The sequence below is a fragment of the Mobula birostris genome, chromosome 6 (assembly GCF_030028105.1).
Source record: "Mobula birostris isolate sMobBir1 chromosome 6, sMobBir1.hap1, whole genome shotgun sequence".
NCBI lineage: Eukaryota > Metazoa > Chordata > Chondrichthyes > Myliobatiformes > Myliobatidae > Mobula > Mobula birostris.
The window spans coordinates 119,916,810-119,940,582 of record NC_092375.1 but is presented as its reverse complement, the minus strand read 5'-3'; the positions used below and the strand labels follow the sequence as shown (position 1 = coordinate 119,940,582).

The following is a 23,773-nucleotide window of genomic DNA, read 5'->3' as shown; positions in this document are numbered from 1 at the left end:
GGAGGCCAGTATATAACTCCCACCAGGGTCTTTTTACTTTTGCAGTTCTTAACTCTATCCACAAGGATTCTACACCACATGATCCTATGAAGATATGATTTTTTTTTAAACCAATAGAGCCACCCCATCCCCTCTGCCTACCTGCCTCTCTGTTCAATACAAGGTGTATCCTTGGATGTTAAGCTCCCAATTTTGGTTGTCTTTCAGCCAGTGATGCCACAACATCGTACCTGCCAATTTCTAACTGCGTTACAAGATGATCTACCTTATTCCGTAAACTGCATGCATTCAAATATAACACCTTCAATTGTGTATTCATTACCCTTTTCAATTTAGCCCCCATGTTACATTTCATCTCATCCCACTATTGCAATTTTGCCTTATTATCTATCTGTCCATCCTCATTTGTATCTACTTGTATACTCCATCCTCAGTCCTATCATTCCAGTTCACATCCCGCCCCCCCCCCCGCCAAATTAGTTTAAACTCTCCCCATTAGCTTTTGTAAACCTGCCCACAAGGATGTTGGTCGCCCTCAGGTTCAGGTGTAACCTGTCCTTTTTGTGCAGGTCATACCTTCTCCAGGAGAGATCCCAGTAATCCAGAAATATGAGACCCTGCCCCTGTACCAATTCCCTTAGCCACGTACTTACCTGCCAAATCATCCTATTCTCGCCCTTGCATGGAACAAGCAACAATCTAGAGATTATCACCCTCGTGGTCTTGCTTTTCATCTTTCTACCAAATCCCTATATTCCCTATTCAGGACCTCCTCCCATTTCCTACCTATGTCATTGGTTTCAATATGTACCCCGACTTTTGGCTGCTCACCCTTTCCCCTTTAGAATACTGTGAACCTGAGCCGAGACATTCCTGACCCTGGCCCCTGGGAGGCAAAATACACTCTAGGTGCCTTTTTCACATACACAGAATTGTCTCTCCCCTCCTAACAATGGAATCCCCTATCAGTACTGCATCTCTCTCTCCCTCTCCCTCTCCCTCTCCCTCTCCCTCTCCCTCTCCCTCTCCCTCTCCCTCTCCCTCTCCCTCTCCCCCTCCCCCTCCCCCTCCCCCTCCCCCTCCCCCTCCCCCTCCCCCTCCCCCTCCCCCTCCCCCTCCCCCTCCCCCTCCCCCTCCCCCTCCCCCTCCCCCTCCCCCTCCCCCTCCCCCTCCCCCTCTCTCCCCCTCCCCCTCTCTCCCCCTCCCCCTCTCTCCCCCTCCCTCTCCCCCTCTCTCCCCCTCTCTCTCTCTCTCTCTCTCTCTCTCTCTCTCTCTCTCCCCCCCCCCCCCCCCCATTCTAAGCCACAATGCTGGAGTCCTCTCTGGTGCATACCCCGTCCCCCAACAACAGTATTCAAAACAATATACTTATTGTTGAGAGGAAGGCCATGGGGTACTCTTCATCGACTGCCTATTCACTTTCCTTCTCCTGACAGTCACCCAGGTACCTGCATCCCACAACTTAGGGGTGATCACCCACCTGTAGCTCCTGTCACCTTCTCATCCTCTTGTTTGAGCCGTAAGTCATTGAGCTGTAGCTCCAGTTCCTAAACATCGTCTCTAAGGAGCTGCAGCTCTGTGTACTTCATGCAGATGTAGTTATCAGAGAGACTGGAGTTCCCACATCTCACACAAGGATCATACCACTAAATCTGGACCCATTCTCAGCACACTAGTTGTGTACTAAAAGGGGGAAACTTAGTAGAAACTTACTTAGAGCCTGTGTCTGTGTTTGCCCAAATCTCTTGAGCCAAACCTGGACCTCTCTAACACTGCCCCACTCCAAAAATGGCCGCTCCACTTACAGCTTCTTTCTTTTTGTTGGCTGAAATAGAATTCACTCCTGGCGAGACTTGCAGCTTTCATATGGTTCACACCCTGCAAGAGGTCACTCTCTCATTCACTACTTTAATGACTCACTCCCAATGAGACTTGCAGTTTTCAAATGGCTCCCACTCTGCAAAATGTCACTCTCTCATTCACTACTTCAAACATGTGGGAAGACATTATACCACTTTGTGCAATTAATGCACACTTTTATTAAAGAAGTCCATAAGACATATGAGCAAGCAAACCACTCAGCCTATCAATTCTGCCATACCATTCAATCAGGGCTGATCCATTCTCCCTCACAACCCCATTCTCCTGCCTGCTCCTTATAACCTTTGATGCCCATACTAATCAAGCACCTGTTTTAAATATACCCAATGACTTAGCCTACACAGCTCTGATGTCAGAGATTTATTGGCTTTCTGTCTTCATTAAAAGTTTGAGGAGATTTGGCATGTCTCCAAAGTTTTGCAAATTTCAATAGTACCATGGAGAGCATTTTGACTGGTTGAATTACAGGAACCTGGACTACAATTGCTGGTTCATTAACAGGATTTGAGAGAGATTGTGCAGAATCCTAGCTGTTACACTGTTCCTGTTGTGTAGGAATTGGCAAATGATGTGCAAAATAAATGATTTTGATTTGTTACAATTATCTCAAGTAATGCACAAACTTTATATGAGGAAACTATTTCCTAAGCATATTTGTTCTTTTGACTGTAGTGGAATTGCTTGAATACAAGCTTCAGCAAGAACAGATCATAGCAAATGATCTGCGGAGTACCCTCAGAGCAGAGCAGGACCGATCGACTGAACTCTACCAACACTTACAGAATGAACAAACTGCACTGTCAGAGCTGAAGTCAGAACTGTCTGAGGTCACAGTTGAATTGGAATCTGCTTTAAAAACTCGACATGAACTACAGCAAAACCTCCAGAAACTCAGGTTTGTACTTGATCGCTGTCTGTCTATAGAAAAGAAAGAGAGGCATGGTTGCATTTAATAGTGACAGCCAGGATTGTTAAACTGCTTAACCAGAAAATCATCTGAAGTGTAATATAGTCTCAGAAATCATTCAGATCATCCTGATGAAGGGTCTCAGCCCGAAACACCGACTCTTTAGTCCCCTACATAGATGCTGCCTGACCTGCTAAGTTCCACCAGCATTTTGTGGATTTCCAGCATATGCAGAACCTCCAGCGTTTATCCATTTTGCTGATTGTCTGGAGCCACATAAAGAGCAAACAGTGTAAAAACTTTTATTTGATTTTGTGAATCACCTTTATAGTATTGTGCCCATCATTAAAGATATTCAACTTGTTTTTAATTCCGAATTTTAAAGTTCAAGGTAAATCTATTATCAGAGTACATTCATGTCCCCACATACAACCCCAAGATTCCTTTCCTGCGGGCATACTTAGCAAATCTATAGAGCAGTAACTGTAAACAGAATCAATGGGACAACAAACTGTGCAAGTATTTTTTTAAAAAAGCAATAAATGACGAGCATGAAATAACAAGATAAAGTCCATAAAGTGAGACCATCAGTTGTGGAAACAACGAAGTAGAATGAGTGTAGTTGTCCCCTTTTGTTCAAGAGCCTGATGGTTGAGGGATAATAACTGTATTTGAACCTGGTGCTGCAAGTCCTGAGGCACCTGTACCTTCTACCTGATGGCAGAAGCAAGAAAAGAGCATTGCTTGGGTGGTGAGGATCTTTGATGATGGATGGTGCTTTTCTGTGGTAATGTTCATGTAGATGTGCTCAATGGTTGGGAGGGTTTTACCGTGCTGTACTGGGCTGAATCCACTACCTTTTGTAGGATTTTCCACTCAGTTTGCTTCCAATGAAATTTTGCAATTCTCTTGATGGGATTTAAACCCCATATTAATTGCTCAAGCTTGCAGACTTGTCCAGAAATTGTAATTAGTTGACAGAATTACTAATTCTTTGTTATCCATATCTAAATTCCTCATAATTTTACTGCTTCTGTTAATTCTACATTCTGTACAGACCAAAGCAAGCTCACAATTGTCAATTTTTCATTATTTTTTCCCAATTCTGGCAACTCCTTGGTAAACTCCAACTACATTTCAGTGCTAACACACTCTTCTACAATGTGGTCATCCGAATTTATGTGATGTTATAATCTGTCATCCAGTCATACTTTATACACTTTACTGTTCTTACCTTCTGTCTCACTGACCAATAAAGCAAAATACCTTGTTTAAATCCTTCTTATTCTAAATGTGCAGCTGTGGGTATGTACTGTATTTTGTTTCTTTGCTTTGCTGTATCATACAAGTTAGTGGGTATACCTTGGACTTATTTTCTGTCCCAGAACTTAATCAGATTGAATTCCTTCTGCTTTTCTACTCTGACAAAAGAATTAGAATGTAGAATGGTACTGCACAGGGACAGGCTCTTCTGCCCAAAATGTGTGCAGAACTAATTAAGTCAATGACACCTATTCCCTTCTGCCTGCATATGGTCCATATTGCTTCATTCTCTGCACATTCCACTGTGTTTGCCCTCCATTGCCCTTGGCAGTGCATTCCAGGCACCCACCATTCTCTGTAAAAACAAAGCTTGCCCCTCTCATGTTAAATACACACCCTCTAGTATTAGACATTTCAACCCTGATAACAACATACCGGCTGAACACTGTATCTATAAATCCTCTTATAATTTTATGAATTAATTTTATAAAATGAGTAATTTTGTAATCTTCTGACAGGTCTCCTCCAAGGCCTCTGTCCTCTGATCTAGTCAAATCCACCCTAGTTTTCCCAGCTCCTCCTTTACCACAATAATCCAGGCAACATCCTGGTAAGCCTCTTCTGCACTCTTTCCAAGACCTCCACATCCTTCCACTAATTTTGTTCTGTATGCATCCGCTCTTTTATTGCCCACCAGTGGTTTTTGGTATGCATTTTGTGCCATCCTACTTGCATCTTCTACCAATATGCAACACACCTGTTACTGCCACTCCATCTGTTTTAGGGGAGAATTGAATGCTAAAGAAAATGAAGTATTAGCTGCAGTGAAGGCGGTCGATCAGGAACGGCAAAAAGTGCAGCAGTTACAGAATATGATGGAGAAGGAACAGTTAATTCGCAAAGAGCACAAAGAGCAAGAACGGCAGGCTCATCAGGTAAATAAATAGCAAAATGGCAGGGTGGTGCAGGTTGGGTACCTCTAATCTGAAATGCTTGGGCCAAAAGTGTTTTGGATTTTGGATTTTTTTTTTGGATTTTGCAATATATAATGCGATAGTTTGGGATCACCATAATTTCTGACTTAATTTGTGTGCTACTGTTAAGCAGTCTTTGTCTATCCGCTGATATCCAGAGAGAGAAAATTCCAAGAGATTCTGATTGCAAGTAGTTTAGCAGGTTTTGATTAAAACCTGCTAAACCTATATGCTGCAGTTTGTCAGACACCACAGAACAAAGATCTCCCCAGATATAGATCAAACACATTATCAAGGTGATACATTACTGATCTTTTATCAGCTTGTTAATAAATACGTTAGAATTTAAGTATCATTGTTAGTCATGTCTTGGATTTTTGTATTGAGATAATCCTCTTGTAGAAAATTTAAAGAAATTCTATTATTGTGAAGTAAGGATGCTGAAAAGTGTGGCAAAAAAGTACGGAGTAATGCTGAGGTTGCAGTTGGAGTATTGTGAGCAGTTTTGAGTTTTGAGCCCCTTACAATATGTTGGCATTGGTGAGGATTCAGAGGAAGTTCACTTGAATGATCCCAGGAATGAAAGGATTAATTTATGAAGAGCATTTGATAGTTCTGGGCCTGTACTCACTAGAGTTTAGAAGAATGGGGTGGGGGGGAGTGATCTCATAGAAACCTATGAAACATTGAAAGGCCAAGGTAGAGTGGATTTGGAAAGGATGTTTCCTTTGATGGGGGAGCTAGGCCACAGACTCAGAATATAAAGACATCTCTTTTAAACAGAGCAACACACATCAAAGTTGCTGGTGAACGCAGCAGGCCAGGCAGCATCTCTAGGAAGAGGTACAGTTGACGTTTCGGGCCGAGACCCTTGAAATTCCAGCATCTGCAGATTTTCTCGTGTTTGCGTCTTTTGAGCAGAGATAGGAGTAGTTTCTTTAGCTGGAGCTGGTAAATCTGTAGAATTCCTTGCCATAGGTGGCTGTGGAGACCAAGTCATTGGGAAGTTCATGGTATCTTGAATTAGTAAGAGTGTCAAAGGCTATGAGGAGAAAACAGGAGAATTGGGCTGAGAGGGATAATAAATCAGCCATGATGGAATGGCAAAACAGACTTAATAGGTCTAATGGCTTAATTCTGTTCCTATGTCTTATGATCTAACTCTTGGTGTCTTTTGAATCTCAGAAAATGCAGAAGGCTCTGGAGGAACAACGTGCACATAACCACCAACTGTCTGTCAGTTTTGAAGAAGAAAGGGTGGCGAATAGCAACAGCCGCAAAGAAATTGAAGCAAAGTTGTTGAACAGCGAATCGTTGCTATTGCAGGAGCGAAGGAAGCTGTTGGAGACTCAGGAACTACTGAAAATGGAGAGGAATCATTTGACAGAATTGAGTGACTCCTTAGATCATGAGCGTACCCGGTCAGAACAGCTATATCAGATTGTGAATACCCGACGTGATGAAACTGCTTCTCAGGAGCGCGCCTTTATAAAAGAATTGCAGAGTCAGCTGGAAGAAGAAAGGAAAAGGACTGTTGAACTAGCAGCTATGATTGAAAAAACACAACAGCAAGCTATTACAACAAAACACAACTTTGAAGATGAAATCCAACTATCCCGGCAGGAAAATCAAAAGGAGCGGGAAGTCAGCTCCAAATTGAGGTCTATGCTAGAGTCTGTCCAAACCCAAGTACAGGAGCTCAATCGCCTGCTGGAGTCTGAAAGGCAACACAGCCTTCGGCTGCAGACTGAGCGTGAGAGGCTTCAGGCCAATATTCTCGCAGCCAAAGAGAAAGAGCGAAATAAGGATGATCAAAGAGATCGCGAGAGGAGACAGGAAAGGCAAGAGTTAGCTGACCACGAACATGAACATGAAATGTTGAAAGACAAAATGGTAAGCAATGGATCATACACCTATACACTTGCTTGTTAATGCAGATATCTATTCAGCCATTTACGGGGTAGCAACTCAGTGAGTAAGAGCTTGCAGACGCGGTCAAGAAGTTCAGTTATTGTTCAGACCAAACAACAGAATGGGGAAAAAATGTATTCTAAGTGACTTTGACCGTGGTATGATTGTTATTCCCAGGCGAGGTGGTTTGACTATCACAGAAAATGTTGATGATCTGTGATTTTCATACACAACAGTCTCTGGAGTTTACTAAGAATGGTGGAAAAAACAAAAAACATCCAGTGAGCAGCAGTTTTGAAGGTGAAAAACTGAGAGAGGTCAGATGAGAATGTCCCGATTGATTCAAGCTGACGAGAAGGTGACAGTAACTTCAATAACCACGCATTACAACAGTGCTGTGTAGAAGAGCATCTCTGAATGCACAATGTGTCAAACCCTGAAGTGGATGTGTTAAGGCAGCAGAAGAACACAAACATACACTCAGTGGCTACTTTATGAGTTATCTCCTGTACCTAATGAAGTAGCCCCTGAGTATAGGTGGTTGCACATGTTTTTCTGGTATTTGAACACACAAATGGATATTTTCAAAGAGAAGTTACAGAAATCTGAATGACTGAAGTGCGTGGAGGCTAGGGATTAGAATAGCTAGGAAAACACTGGAAATATCCTGTCCGGAAGGTAATTCCAGATGTAATAAATACAGAAATGAGGGATCTGGCATATGATGAATTGGAAGAGGGTTGAAGATAGAATCAGAATGGATGTGAATAGAGTATAGGGTCCAAATCTTAACTGAAGCTCAATCAGGATGCTGTAGTTGCAAACATACTTTTTTCAGCTAGACTGGAGTTAGAACATGTTCATACACAGCTCTCTTCACTCCAGTGTAGTCAGGTAAGTTTTACAGCTGATCATTTCTACAGGATGGAAAGGTATGGTGACTATCGGTAAGTTAATTTGTGTTGTTTTTTTTAAACCCAAAGATGAGGAATGTTGGTGCTTGGAATTGGAGGTATTTTAATTTCCGTCATTTACATTAGCAGTATCAAATGCTCACAGTCTTCTGAGCAAAACAGAAATAAGCTACTAGAGAAACTCAGCATCTGTGGAGACAGAGGGATGGTCGTTGTTTGGGTCAAGATCCCCACATGCTTAAACATACCTGAATGATATTTGCATTTAAACAGTTATCATCTTATATCATGTCTAATGCTCTTGTAAGCTACATATTGACAACACCTGCAGCGTAGTCTTTCATTAATTATCAGAAAATCGAATTAGATAGTCAAAAACAATCTACCTTTCACAAATCCACGTTCTAACTGGCTGTTAGTGTTTCGCTGGTTATTGGTTCCAGACTGGTCTGTAGTTACTTGGAGTGCCCATACACACCTGCTTGAACAAAATTGTCACACTTACCATTTTCTAGCTCTTTGACATTTGGATTTGTGTGGAAGCTGAGAAGATTGTGGCAAGCCTTTAGGCTGTGACTATTTAGTTTCCCTAATTAACTGAACATATCAAAGCATATCTGCTTTTTTCTTGCATATTATTGTTCACCCCATTTATTACCTTTACTATATCACCTTCCATCATAATTGTCAGCATCCTTTTCCTTGGTGAAAACAAAGTCCTTAGTGCATGCTGTACCTTGAAGTTTAAGATAGTGAACAGATTCAATTTATAAATATTCAGTAACAATGAATGTAATCTTAGAGCTAAAGTATTTTAATTCTTGACATACTGTGCATCTATTTGTAACATCAGACTGAGCAGCAGATTGAATTGGGTCTGGTTAATGGGGAATGTGTGAAAAAGTGAAACTAAAATGCATTTCTAAACTGGTCGTCATTATTCAACCATGCATCACACATAATGCTCTCTATGTGGCTAATGCAGTGGCTGGGCAGTTCTGCATTTAATCATTCTGTTTTTAATTAACTATCCTGAACAGCATGAACTGGAGTTAGAACACCAACAGGATCAGCAACGGATTCGAGAATTGCAACAAATCCTTGCTGACTTGGAGGAACAGGAGTCCAAACTTGTATCTCGAAAGCGGCAGCGAGGAGAGCCTGAAAGTAGCCCAGTGAAATGCAGCGTGAATACATCTACCAGCAACAGTGATGTACAACAGCTCTACGAGAACACAAGGCAGCAGTTCCTACAGTTGACTGTCCGACTGAAAGAGTTACTCCACAGATCAGAGCAAAGGTATGTGTCCATGTGAGCAGAATTAAAAATTGCTTTGTGTAGAGTTGCGAAGAGAGTGTAAACCTTTTTATCTGTTAAAACTGTGTGCTGAGTTTGGCAGAAAATGAAAACTGTAAGAAGGTGGTCATGTTTTAAAATCTGACTAATATTTGAAACCCTGAGTATGTATTTTATAGAAGTACATCATGGTGTAAATAATGGAAATTAGATACTTATTTCTGGTTCAGAATTTCGTGCTGTTTTGAAAGCAGTTGCCAAGAGTGAATGGATGAATAATAGTGTTTTTGTCATACTTGATGCTGAGCTTTTTGTTTTTGAAACAAACTTGATGGAGTGACCAGTTTTCTGCTAGACTGTACATCAACCCCCTTCTCTGTACCTGACAGTTCTGGGAGTATCCTGCACTTAATGGTTACTACTACTACGTTGACTCAGACTTAGGGGGCCAGCGTCGGGCACAACAACGGATTCTCCACTTCTCCCTCTCCCTTATCAGTGTGTTCCGTTCATCTACTTTAGCCGCGCCGCTGTCTTCTAGGAGCGTGTTGACCATAGTCTTGAGAGGGTATCCAGGGTTCATCCTCCTGTGCTTGGGCTCCCATATGATGACTAGGCTGGCAGGTAGCTTGGGGTGACGTAGACGGTGCCCCACTAGTTGCAGTCTTCTCGCCTCAATTTTAGTGGTGAGTATCAGTAGGTCGTCATAGAGCTTGACGTTCGTCATGTGCTGTTGCCAACTCACGTCAAGAGCCATCCGGAGTATTTGTGTATAGCAGCCATCTAGAGACTTTCGCATAGTCTTAGTAAGTGTCCACGTCTCACATCCGTACGTGAGAATGGACTCTATGACTGCTATGTAGATACTCTTTTTAAGCCCTCTGGTCACGTTTGACTTCCAGATTTCCTTCATGTCGTTCATAGCCCTCCATGCCAGCACCTTCCGTATCTTTATGTCCTTCTCCGAACTCATCATTCTTGACCCTATATTGGTTCAAAACACACAACTTGTGTTAATGTGTCAAAGACAGTTTTGAAGACATTTATAATTGTGCTGTGAATGGAAAGAGCCCTTTTAGTCAAATATGTTTATCCCTGCAACTCACCATTGCTCAAAAAGAGTCTATTCTGTTAAATTGTAAATGATGCTGAACTGTGAATTGGTTGTCAGGTAAAATCAATTGACTGTTTTCTTTATCAAAGAATTATTACAGCTGACCAACATTTCATTAGACTGTTCCAAGTTAATTCCTCTTTCTTATAGACATTTCTATATCTCCCCCGGTTTATGTATTCATCTGAAAAAGATCATTTGTTGTGGTAAAATGTTTAATTTCCTCCAACTTAACTGCAGAAATGTCTCCTGGCAGTAGCATGAGGTGCAATTCAATGCCAAATACAGGAAAATACAGCAGATATTGCTGCAACTTTCACTATCTCAGTGAAAATTAAGAGAATATTTAAGAAAAGTTTAGCATTGAGTGTTCGAATAGAATGACAGAAAAACCAGCAGGGAAATCTGTGCTGTTTTAAATGTTACGGACTGCAAGTTTAATTTCAGCAGGATATTATAGCTGATCTACCCATGTCTCATCTTAAGCTACTAAATTTCAGAAAGTAATGTTTGCCTTGTTTTGAGCAGTGCCTGTTTTCTTTTGAGGGGATATATGGTGACTAACATGTGCTTTTTCACTATTCCCTTCCTTTTCCAGAGGACAGGATGGCCACATAAAGACTGAAGATATAAAAGATATTTTACAGACTGTAATTGAATCAAACTGTGAATCACAACAGTTCCTTTCAGGAACACAAGTGAGTGAGGTTAAAGGCATACAATTTTATGAGGTATTAATATGAAATTGGGTGTTGTTAAACATTTGAATGGATTTCTCTGCTTTCTTTCCAACTAATTTGACAGTGCACACTTGAATTAGACCATTATCTTGTAGGTCAAATCACTTATACGAAATTTAACGCCAGATGTTTCATACCACTAAGTTGTAGTTGAAGCAAGACCCAGTTTCCCCACTGTTTTATCTTTGCTGTTATAGTTTTCTTTGCACTGCATGCCTGGATCTTTCTGCCAAAACCACATGAATGACAGTCTACAAAAAGTACTCTGAAAACCCCATCACTTCAAAAAAAAAACCCTATTTAATATACAGTATTTCAGAGGACTGTTCAGGGTTAATGAACATCTTCTATGCTTCTTAATCTTGTATGGAATTAGGATCCATAGAGTTTTATTGAATGCAATGCAACTTAGATTGTTTATATATAGACTTTGATGAAACCTTTGATATCCAACAAAATAGATAACAATACCAGAAATGCTCAACAAGTCAGACATTATGGTTTTGCTGATAGATCATTGACTTGGAACTGTTACAAAGATCAACCCTCAACAATAATTATCATTTAGGCACAGAGAGTATCTGTACTTACTAACGAGTGGCTTTATTGGCTCAGTTTACGAGTGTGAACACTTACACAAATGAATACCTGTGTGCACACCACTAGATTTCACTGACCCACCATGAACATTCAAAGAAGAGAAAAAGTAATAGTTTTGTGGTGTTATTATCAAAATACAGTACAGGCTTGCAGAAGGAACAAGGAATCTACGATAGCCAGGCATTCTTCTTGATCTGGCAATAGTCCCCGTGTCTCTGATGTGGGGTCATCCACTTCTGCGATTGTTGGTCTCCACAAAGTTGTCACAGCAACACACACAAAATGCTGGAGGAACTCAGCAGGCCAGGCTGGAAAGAGTAAAAAGTCGACATTTTGGGCCGAGTCCTGACTGGCATGCTGAGTTCCTCCAGCATTTTGTGTGTCTCGCTTGGATTTCCAGCATCTGCAGATTTTCTGGTGTTTGTAATTCTACAAAGTTGTCACTGTCTATGCTTCCAAAATTAGCCATTGTTATTCTTTTGCTTATCAGATCAATTTGTGATGTTTCAGTTTTCGTTGCCTCAGGGTCATCTAAATGACCTGTGTCAGTTTCTCATTGGATGTGACAAGCAGTATTATGGCTATCCTCTCAGCCTTGTTCCTTAGGTGACACACATAAAAGTTGCTGGTGAAGAAGGGTCTCGGCCTGAAACGTCGACTGCACCTCTTCCTAGAGATGCTGCCTGGCCTGCTGCGTTCACCAGCAACTTTTATGTATGTTGCTTGAATTTCCAGCATCTGCAGAATTCCTGTTGTTTTTGTTCCTTAGGTGATTCTTTTGTTTTGTCCGACTGAGACTGTTCCAAACCAGTCCAACCAGGTCAGCCAGACACTGGGCCTAGATGACCAGATCATGGGCTGTTTCTTCTGCAAGACTGTATTTTGCATAATAACACCATAAAACCATAAGATATAGGAGCAGAATGAGACCATTTGGCCCATCGAGTCAGCTCTTCCATTTCATAGTTGATCCAATTTTCCCTTCAGTGCCAATCTCCTGCCATCCGTCCGTATCCTCTTAAATCCTGACCAATTAATGATCTTATCAACCTCTGTCTTAAATAGTCATAAAGACTTGGCCTCCACAGCTGCCTGCGGCAAAGAATTCCACAGATTCACCACCTTCTGGCTAAAGAAATTCCTTCTCATCTCTGTTCTAAAAGGACGTCCCTCTATTCTGAGGCTGTGTCCTCTGGTCTTAGACTCTCCCACCACAGGAAACATCCTTTCCACATCCACTCTATCAAGGCCTTTCACCACTGAATATGTTTCAATTAGGTCACCCTTCATTTTTCTGAATTCTAGTGAATACAGGCTCAGAGCCATCAAACATTCTTCATATGACAAGCTGTTCAATCCTGGAATCATTTTCATGAGCGTCCTTTGAACTCTCTCCAGTTTCAATACATCCTTTCTAAGATAAAGGGCCCAAACCTGCTCACAGTACTCCAAGTGAGGCCTCACCAGTGCTTTATATTATTTCAACATTACATCCTTGCTTTTATATTCTAGTCTGCTTGAAATGAATGCTAACATCACATTTGCCTTCCTCACCACAGACTTAACCAGCGAATTAACCTTCAGGGAATCCTGTACAAGGACACCCACGTCCCTTTACACCTCATATTGTAGTATTTCCTCTCTATTTAGAAAATAGTCAACCCTTTCACTTCTTCTTCCAAAGTACATGACCATACACTTTCCAACATTATATTCCATCTACCATGTCTTTGCCCATTCTCCTAATCTGTCTTTCTGTAGCCTCTCTACTTCCTTAAAGCTACCTGCCCCTTCATCTCTCTTTGCATCATCTGCAAACTTTGCAACAAAGCCATCAATTCCATCATCCAAGTCATTGACATATAATATAAAAAGAATTGGACCTAGCATGGACCCCTGTGGAACACCACTAGTCACTGGCATCCAACCAGAAAAGGCTCCCTTTATTCTAACTGTTTGTCTCCTGCCAATCAGCCACTGCTGATAACGAACTTATCACCTGAAAATGGTCTCAGGTTTATCAGACCAACAGAAACTCATTGTGTCTATGTTCAGTTGCTCTGATTAAGTTATCCTGGAGCAAGAATCAGTTCACCGAATAGTTCATAAAATGGCAGTTGCAAGGACAGCTTCACAAAATGGCCACCACGTGGCAGGAACAAATACTTTTGTTTTGTCTGTTTCCACTGCCCTCGCCTCATTTCTTTCTGCCCAACAGAATGTAACTCTTGTTTCTATTTCCGTTTCCAATTTTTTACCAAACATGGTAAGTATTTCCAGTATTTTCTATTCTTCCTTCTGATTTCCAACATCTGCAATACTTTCAGATTATAATGTAATTGGTGCATAAGAATCAGAAGCAGGAGGCTGCATCACCATTCATCAAGCATATGATTGACCTTTCTGGCTTCAACACTATCCCCATATTATATTCCCTGATTCACCTTTGATTCACGTGTCACTGAGTCTCCGCAAGTCTCTTGGGTACAGAATTCCAGCGATTCACCATTCTCTGGCAGGAGAAATTCTTCCTCATTTTAGGCCTAAACAGCCCACTGCTTACTCTGTAACTCATGATTCCAGACTCCTCAGCCAGGGGCAGCATCATCTCACTATCCATGCTATTGACCTCTGTAAGAATTTTGTAAACTTTTTTAGTTCTACGCTCTAGAACAGAGCTTGAAGAGGATGTTTTCAAAAGGAGATTCCTCAAAAAGGTGGCATCCATCATTAAGGACCCCCATCACCTAGGACATGCCCTCTTATTGCTACTATCAGGGAGGAAGACCCCCCTTCCTTCATAAGCTGGTGATAATAAATCTCATTCTGAAAATACATGTTTAATAAACTTAAGTCTCCTACAACAAGCAGCTGTACTCAAATTCTCTGGTAACGATAATTCTCTGTCTGTTTGCCTTTCTCATTGCATGCTAAACCTGCAAATTGACAATGAATTGAGCGCAAGGACACCCACATCCCTTTGAACATAATTAATTCCCTGATTTGTCACTATTTTAAAATAGACTGCTTTCCTTGAGTGTGCTCTGAAGTAGTTGACCTCACACTTAGCTTGCCGGTATCCTCTTTAGACCTCATTATGTCCCTCTCTCTTTGCAATTCTGCGCAGTTTTGTATTGTTATAATACTCGTTGATAAAATAAATCTAATGAGATTAACAGGGCAGTCACAGAGAATGCAGACATTGGTGTTAGCTTTTCTTGATTGAGATTGTTACGTAAAACTTTCTTCAAATTAAACAGAAGAGAATCTGCAGGTGCGGGAAATCCAGAACAACACACACGAAATGGTGGAGGAACTCAGCAGGTAAGGCAATATCTAAGGAAAGGTTTTCGTAGATGCAGCCTGACCTGAGTTCCTCTGGCATTTTGTGTGCGTTGCACTTCAGGTTAAAGCCTAGTAATGTATCATTGCTTTCCACTAACTCTGAAGGTCCAGAGGAGGTCACAAGAATGATCCCAGGAATAAAAGGATTCAATTTATAAATATGAGGAGTGTTTGATGACTGTGGACTTGTAGTCAGTTTAGAAGAATAAGGTGGAATCTCATTGAAACCTGTTGAATATTAGGTAGAGTGGATGTGAAGAGGATGTTTCCTATTGTGAGGGAGTCTAGGACCAGAGTGCACAGCCTCAGAATACAAGAACTTCACTTCAGAACAGAGAAGAAGAGGAATTTCTTTAGCTAGAGGGTAGTGATTCAGTGGAATTCATTGCCACAGACAGCTGTGTGGAAGTTGTGGTAAGACAAGGGTTAAAGACAACTTCCGGGGAAGCATAGCGTGGGGCAGTTGTAGTCAATTGAAACCACCAGAAGCCGGAAACACCTCTGCTCATTACAGACAAGTTAGATAGGGTTGACTGTGGCAGTGTGTACTCAAGCCAGGTGAGTGGGGCTTCTGTAGAGAGACTTTTCTAGAAAGGTCCTCCTAAAGCACAATGGGGGATGCCGGAGACAGATGAGATAGGAAGAATGGAAGGATGTGAAACACACCCCAACAACTAAGGGATAATTGTTTTACTAAATACAAAATATTGATTGTCAGCTGGAAGATTCGATTGACTTTTAGCACCTCTTTTGTGAAAGGCAGTTGATTTTGCAAATAAAGAATTCAAACATAGACAATTTACCAAATGGTCAATATCCATAACTGATAAGCCAATTATGTATTAAAAAAGCAGTTTTTGCCCTGGCTTCAGAACAGTGTGTGACAGGGGTCATGCTGTTCTCTTTGCGCACAAGTAAATAAAAAGAACGCTTGAGTCATAAGAGTGAATGTGTATTGGGCCCAGTTATTTTAATTCTTTTATTATTGGCGACAACAGTTGTAGAAGCCAAGTCATTGGCTATATTTAAGGCAGAGGTTAGTAGGTTCTTGATTAGTAAGGGCATTAGAGGTGATGAGGAGAAGTCAGGAGAATGGGGTTGAGAGGGATCATAAATCAGCTGAGGTGGAATGGCAGAGCACACCGTATGGCCTAATTCTGCTCTAATGCCTTCTCACTTTGTCTTATGGTCTTATTTCTCTTGCTGACATCTCTGCCTGTATCCTTATCTTTTATGGATCTAAAAGAGATGGCTTCTTGCATTCTATGTCAATGATTTGGATGATGGAATTGATGGCTTTGTGGCTATGTTTGCAGATGATAGGTGAAGGGGCAGGTCGTGTTAAGGAAGCGGGGGGCTGCAGAAGGACTTGGACAGATTATGAGAATGGGCAAAGAAGTGGCAGATGGAATATAGTGTAGGGGATAGTGTGATCATGAACTTGGGTAAAAGCAATTAAAGTGTAGACTATTTTCTAAATGGAGAAAATTCAAAAGTCTGAGGTGAAAAGGGTTTGGGAGTCCTCATGTAGGGTTAAAAACATTAAAAGCATAAAGTCAGACGCAAGTATGATCAAAAAATGACCTTTGTAAATTGTAAACACAAAATAATCTGCAGATGCTGTTGTCAAAGGAACACTCACAATGTGCTGGAGGAACTCAGCAGGTCGGTCAGCATCAGTTGAAAAGATTAGTCGATGTTTTGGGCCGAAACCCTTCGTCAGGACTGAAGGAAGAACTTTGGGGAGGATTTGAAGAATGCTGGTAGTTGATTGGCCAATCACCTCCCTGCTTTCCCTCCCTCACCCCTTTGTCTTTCAAATTACTGTTCCTTTCAACTACCAGCATTCTTCAAACCCTCCCCAAAGTTCTTCCTTCAGTCCTGACGAAGGATTTCGGCCCGAAACGTCAACTAATCTTTTTAACTGATGCTGACTGACCTGCTGAGTTCCTCCAGCGCATTGTGAGTGTACCTTTGTAAATTGATATTGGTCTTCAGACAATGAGAATAAACTACTAAAAATGAGAGAAAATTAAATATGGAGGAATATGACACACTAGAACAGTGTAAAATGTTTGATATCACTAATGTAGGACTACTTCCTCAGACATTGGGATTAAGTGGCTGATTTTCCTCACTGAATAACCAGAAGCTGATATTTACTGAGTGGGTTAGAGCTAGATTGACAGAGGTAAAGTAAGAGAGTAGAACAAATAATATACTGTAAGAGAAGATTGTAAGATGTATAGATAGAAAAGAGAAGGATAAGTAAATGATACAGACAACAGGAATTCTGCAGATGCTGGAAATTCAAGCAACACACATAAAAGTCGCTGGTGAACGCAGCAGGCCAGGCAGCATCTCTAGGAAGGGGTGCAGTCGACGTTTCAGGTCTCGGCCTGAAGTGTCGACTGCACCTCTTCCTAGAGATGCTGCCTGGCCTGCTGCGTTCACCAGCAACTTTTATGTGTGTTGCTATAAGTAAATGATGTTCACTTAAGCCATAATTTGGGGAATTACTAACAAGTAGAGAAAAGGCAGTAATTTAAAATAGTCTTTGATAGATGCTCTGGGTCAAAGACGCTTAAAACATCCCAATAGTAATAATAATGAAGGGGCTATAGTGAGGGAGGAAGTTAAACGTATGACAAAATATTTCAGGCAAACTAATGGGACTTGAAACCAATAAGTTCCCAACCGGTTGGCCTACATCCTAGAGTCATTAAAAGAAGGAACTGCTGAATAGTTGTAATCTACTAAAATCTGATATATTTTCTCAGTGGTTCAAAGATTTGCAAAACTACAAATGTAATACTGCTTTTCAAGAAAAAAAGACTGAATTTGGACCTTATTACATGAAATGATAAGCTAATTATGTGACGAATTGGAAAACTGGTTACCACATTCAGAATAACATAATACAGTACTTTGAGATACTTCTAATTGATTCCAGTTAACTTCATTTTCCATTTTGTCCTGAGTTGCCTACTTGTTGATTTGTTACTTGTGATCTCTAGTACCTGCTGTTGAGCACTTATTCAAATCTTGATTTCTTTCATGACTTGATGTTTGAACCTTGGCATATAGGGCAAAAGCATAAACTAGGTTATTTAGATCTGAATGTTACTATTGAAAATATCTATAGCCACACTCATTCTATAATGGTGAAAAACAGCACTATCTGTTACAACATAACCAATGAACAATCCTATTTTTGAAGCTGATGTGTAACATGGTGTTCTAGGAGAAGCCAGTGGACAATGCAAATTCTCTACTGAATTTTGAAAGGCAATGTTGGATGAAGGAGAAAAACCAGCTGCAGAATGCCTTGAAAGAAGCTGAATCAGAACTGGCCAGAGTGATGGCAGAGATTGAAAATAGACCTCTGCGACACGACCTTGTTGACTCCTCCAATTTGAAGGTTGGTATCAAGGGGATTTGAATCTAAACCTCTCCAGTTATAGAGCCACCTTGATAGATAGATACTTTATTGAACCCAAAGGAAATTGCGGTGTCACAGTAGCATTAAAAGTGCACAGATGTAAATATTACAAGAGAAGTAGAAAGAATAAAAAAATAAGTTATTACAAACAGTCTCGCAGGAGTGGGAGGGGGGTCATATAATGAGTTACCCTTGGCTATTAGGCTCTATAATGAGTCAACCCCGGTTGTAGGTTGACTCATTATAGAGCCTAAAAGCCAAGGGTAAGAACGACCTCCTATAGTTCTCTTTGGGCCAGTGTAGTTGTCTTAGTCCATTATTAAAAGTGTTCCTCTATTCAGCCAAGGTGGCATGCAGAGGGTGAGAAACATTGTCCAGAATTGCCAGGGTTTTCCATAGGGTCCTTTGTTGTACCACATCCTCCAGTGTGTTCAGTTTGAATTCTACAACAGAGCCAGCCTTTCTAATCAATTTATTGAACCTGTTGGCATCACCCATGTTGATGCCACTGCCCCAGCACACCACCGCATCGAAGATTGTACAGGTGACAGCAGACTGGTAGAACATGTGAAGGAGATGCCTGCACACTCCAAAGGACCTCTGTCTCCTCAGGATGTAGAGGCGACTCTGGCTCTTCTTGTACACAGCCTCTGCATTGGTGCTCCTCAAGTCTGTCATCTAGGTGCACCCCCAAGTACTTGTAGGTCTTCGCCTTCAATAGTAACAGGCCTATTCCTAGAGTTCATCACCATCTCCTGTGTCTTACTAATGTTGAGCTGCGGATGATTCAGTTTGCAACATTTGATCAAAGTTCTCACCAGAGCCCTGTATTCATCCTCTTGTCCTCCCTTTATACACCAAACTATGGCTGAGTCATCAGAGAATTTCTGCCGATGACATGGCTGAATGTTGTATCTAAAGTCCGAGGTATACAGGGTAAACTGGAAGGGAGGCAATACAGTCCCCTATGGGTCCCCAGTGCTGTTTATAGCCATGTCTGTCACACAGCTCTGAAGCCACACGAACTGTGGTCTGCCAGTATGAGTATATAGTGTGTATCATCACATCCTCCAAGACAAAAAAACTAAGCGAAATGTTGAGTTTGTTTCCGAATATTTGTGTCATGCTGAGGTTGCGTTGTATCTGATATTTTTGCATTTTAGACAAATTCTAAAGCATACAAAGGTAGAAGCCTGACCAAATGTTTCAATTGGTTTGAGAAATTTTAGGTACTTGTTTCTTTGCATGAAAATATACTTTCTTTCCCAATGCTGGCCAGAAAGTGCTTTAAAGAAAGTGCTTTGAGAAACTTTGAACTTTACTGTGCTCACGGACTTCTTCATCAAGTTATGGTATTGTTACACTGTTTGTAACTGTATGTTATAATTATGTGGTTTTGTCAGTTTTTTCAGTCTTGGTTTGTCCTGTGTTTTGTGATATCACACCAGAGGAAATAATGTATCATTTCTTAATGCATGCATTACTAAATGACAATAAAAGAGGACTACGTGTCTTCATAATCATAATCAGAAAATAATGTTATGGAGATCAGTGACCTGTAGTTTTCCCAAAGATCAGGGCTGGGATCCCTGTTGTTTGTAATGTATTGATTTGGATGAAAATGTAGTGGTCTGATTAATAAGTTTGCAGATGACACAAAAATTGACAGAATTGCAGATGGGAAGTGTGTCAAAGGATGCAGTAGAATATAAATCGGTTGGAAATAGGAGAATGGCAGATGGAGTTTAATCTAGACAAGTGTAAGGTGGTTCTCTTTGGGAGGTCAAATGGGAGAGGAAAGTATACAGTAAATGGCAGGATCCTGAGGAGTGTTGGTGCATAGGAATCTTAGTATGCAAGTTTATAATCCCCGATAGAAAACTGAGTAGTAAAAATGGAGAACGGCATACTAACTTCCATCGGTCGGGGCACTGAGCATATAAAAAAAAATTGACTAGTCATATTGCAATGTGTGCAGCTTGATTGTTGCAGGAAGGATATATGAAGGATGCCTCTATACAGAGAGGTTGGACATACTTGGATTGTTTCTCCAGGAATATCAGAGCCTGAGGGTGGCCTGATGGAAGTTTATAAAATTATGATAGACATAGAGTAGAAGGTCAGAGTTTTCTCCCCAGGGTGGAAATGTCAAATACAAAAGGGAATTGGGCTAACGTGAGAAGGTGAAAGTTTAAAGGAGAGTTATGAGGCAATTTCCTTTTTTTGCCTGGAATATGTTTGGTAAATGGAGGTGGTAGAGGTGATATTGTAGCAACATTTAAAGGGCATTTAATCAGATAAATAAACAGTCAGGAGCCAGAGGGACATGGACCTTGTGCAGGCAGATGGAATTAGTTCAGGGTGGCACCATGATTGGTAGACATGATAGGCTGAAGGGCCTGTTCCTGTGCATTACTATTCTCTGTACTATTTTTTGTAACCTATGACCATACTACATTCAACATTAGTATTTGGCCAATCTCCAAAACTATCAATATGTTAGTTTGCTGGCATGTGAAGAGTCATGAGTCGCCTGCTTTCCAAAAACATGCTTCTCGAATTCCAGACTATTTCTGCTGAGCCATCTCTTGAGATTACTTTGGGATGAGATATCAAAAAAAAGCAACTAAGCTTGAGTTGAGAGTGGGTTAGAGGCATACCTACCAACCAATAATCCGCCAATTGACTTTTGTTTTTGTTGACCTGAGATATCAGCACAGCACAGTTAGCACGCCACTATTACACAGCAGCATCCCGCTGCTGTCCCCATGACATGTGGGTTTTCTCTGAATGCTCCCACATTCCAAAGACGTGCGAGTTAGTAGGTTAATCAGTCGCATGTGTCGTTGGGCAGTGCGGGCACATTGGGCCTGTAGCACAGAATTAGACGCATCATTTCAGGTTGACTAACAGTAACAAACCCAACCTTAAAGGAAATTTGGAAGAGGTGCATTAACAAGGCAGCTTTTTGGAATAACATAACCTAGGCATCAGTGAATAATGTACAGAGGAAGTCATAATCAGACCCCAACGCCTGTGGGTTAACAAATCCGAAGAACCTGTGTCAAGTTGGGCATTGAATCTTGGATCTGATGAAGTAGAGCAGGACGTCATTGAAGAGTGACTGGAATTGCCAAGCGAAGAGCTCATTAATGGGGATCTGCTCAGACTGAGGAACAGAGATCACAGGAAGAGAAAGAAATTGTCAACGCATTACCGAAGCAGCTGACAATGCAGCAGCTTTCAGGGGCATAATGTCACATGGAAAAAATCAAAAGCAGGAGTCAAGAGTCAACTTTATTTTTACATATATATTTACATGTATTAAGAAATTGCTGTGGTGTGCTGGCACTACATGCATCAAAAGTGACAACTCTCAATTACACAATAAAGAATTGTATAAAAATAAAGATAGAAGTATAGATATGGAATAAAGTGTACATAAATTCATAACGCCATGTATTTACAATGCAAAGTAGTATTATTAAAAGCGGTTTACAGTGTTTACTGTGCAGTGACTGAGGTAATAGAGGGGGTGGGGGGAGCTAACTTAAATGATTGATCAGACTAACTGCCTGGGGGAAAAAACTTTTAAGATGGAATGAGCCTAACATAGAGGGCAGCATTAGATGTGATTACTGGATGGACGAGAGGTTGACAAAGTGATGTTGGGGGGCTGGGGGTGGGAGTGGGAGAGAGGGAGAGGGAGTGGGAGCAGAGTAAAGTGGGTAGAGATATATCTTGTATGTTTCACATGATGAATACCTTGAAAGGGCAGAAAGTACTTTGTTGTCTTGTTATTGGAATTAGTTGTTCATAAAATGATATTTGATTATTTTAAATACTCGTGATGCATTTTAAGTGTGCAGGACCTTATTGATTGAGCACCGAAAACATTTTTTCACACTGAAACTCGTAAGAATTTTATATTTATGAATGCTTCACAAGTTATTTTACCCATCATCTCAAATGAGGGAGATGTGTAGTGCTCCTTAAAGCATAATGTTATTGGATGATTTTTGCTCTTGAGCTATAGACATAAAATGTAAAGTTTTCTGTGTTTATATGCAGATGCAGCGACTTTATGGCAAGTACCTTCGGGCTGAAAGTTTTAGGAAAGCCTTGGTGTACCAGAAGAAGTACCTCTTGCTGCTTTTGGGAGGATTCCAGGAATGTGAACAGGCAACCCTGTGTTTAATTGCACGTATGGGAGTATATCCTTCTCCTACAGACCTCCACATGCCCAAACGGCATTCCCGTCCATTAACAAAATTCCGCTCCACCATTAGAGTGGTCATCGCAATTTGCAGGTATGAATTCTCTTTAAACTTAATGGTAAAACTGGTTTAATTGCTTTCCCACGAGTGGCTCTTTTGAGTGATTTTCTGTCAAGACATTTGCTTGGTGCCTTTTGGTTCTAAGACCATAAGACATGGCATCAGAAATAGGCCATTTGGCCCATCGAGCCTGTTCTGCCATCCCATCATGGCTGATTTATTATCCCTCTCAACCCCATTCTCCAGCCACCTTCCCATAACCTTTCACACCCTTACTAATCAGAACCTTTTCCCCCCAGAATCAGGCTTAATATTACTGGCATATGTCGTGAAATTTGTTGTTTTGTGGCAGCAATACATTCCAGTACCTAACAATAAAAAGCATCCAGGTCATGATCTCTTCTCGATACCACCAGCAGGTAGTAGGTACAAGAGTCTGAAGACACACAGTCAACATTTTAGAAACAGCTTTTTTCCTCCTCTGTCGGATTTCTAAAGGGTCCATTAACACTATCTCCCTATTCCTGCTTTGCGCTGTATATTTTCTTTATTATTGCAACTTCATAGTATTTTTTTCATGTACTGCTGCCACTGGGCAACAATTGTCACGGCAAATCTCCGTGATAATAAACCTGATTCTGTTTAAAGACTAAGTTACTTGGCATCAGCTATGTAATACAATCTGAACGGCTGTATGATGATACCTTGTGTTGCTGATGTAAACAGTTTGATTTTTAAAGCTCCGTTGGCTGGTGAAGGATAGATCGTTTAGTAAGATTAAGTTTGAAAATAAAACTTTGTTACTCGCTCTAGAGTAGATGCTGTATAGATTACTCAGCAGGTAAACAGTGTGTTTGATTTAATTTTTATGTGAGGTTTGTCCCAGCTTTGTTCAGTGCTGTTAATGTCCCAATCTGTACCTCTTCAGGCTGAAATTCCTGGTGAAAAAATGGCAGAAAGCAACAAGGAAAGGTCTGTACTCTGCATCTACAGCGAATGGTATTGGAGGCGGTCAAGGTACGACTGGAAATAATTGTTTTCATTTCTCCAAATGTATACCTGTGAAGATAAGATAATACCTGGGTAATTTTAATGTATATTTAAATAG

The 23,773-nt window shown here is 40.9% G+C and overlaps 1 protein-coding gene across 3 annotated transcripts in view; it reads left to right on the top strand.

Annotated features, from left to right (window-relative positions):
* The window catches only part of pcnt (pericentrin), a 232,774-nt gene that overhangs the window by 193,908 nt on the left and 15,093 nt on the right, over positions 1–23,773 (top strand). For all 3 annotated transcript variants that reach the window (XM_072261173.1, XM_072261172.1, XM_072261171.1), the window contains 8 exons: positions 2,554–2,776; positions 4,836–4,986; positions 6,211–6,918; positions 8,891–9,150; positions 10,860–10,959; positions 18,191–18,367; positions 22,460–22,698; positions 23,594–23,682. In XM_072261173.1, the coding sequence (XP_072117274.1) occupies positions 2,554–2,776; positions 4,836–4,986; positions 6,211–6,918; positions 8,891–9,150; positions 10,860–10,959; positions 18,191–18,367; positions 22,460–22,698; positions 23,594–23,682 (1,947 nt within the window). The remainder of the gene's footprint in view (positions 1–2,553; positions 2,777–4,835; positions 4,987–6,210; positions 6,919–8,890; positions 9,151–10,859; positions 10,960–18,190; positions 18,368–22,459; positions 22,699–23,593; positions 23,683–23,773) is intronic.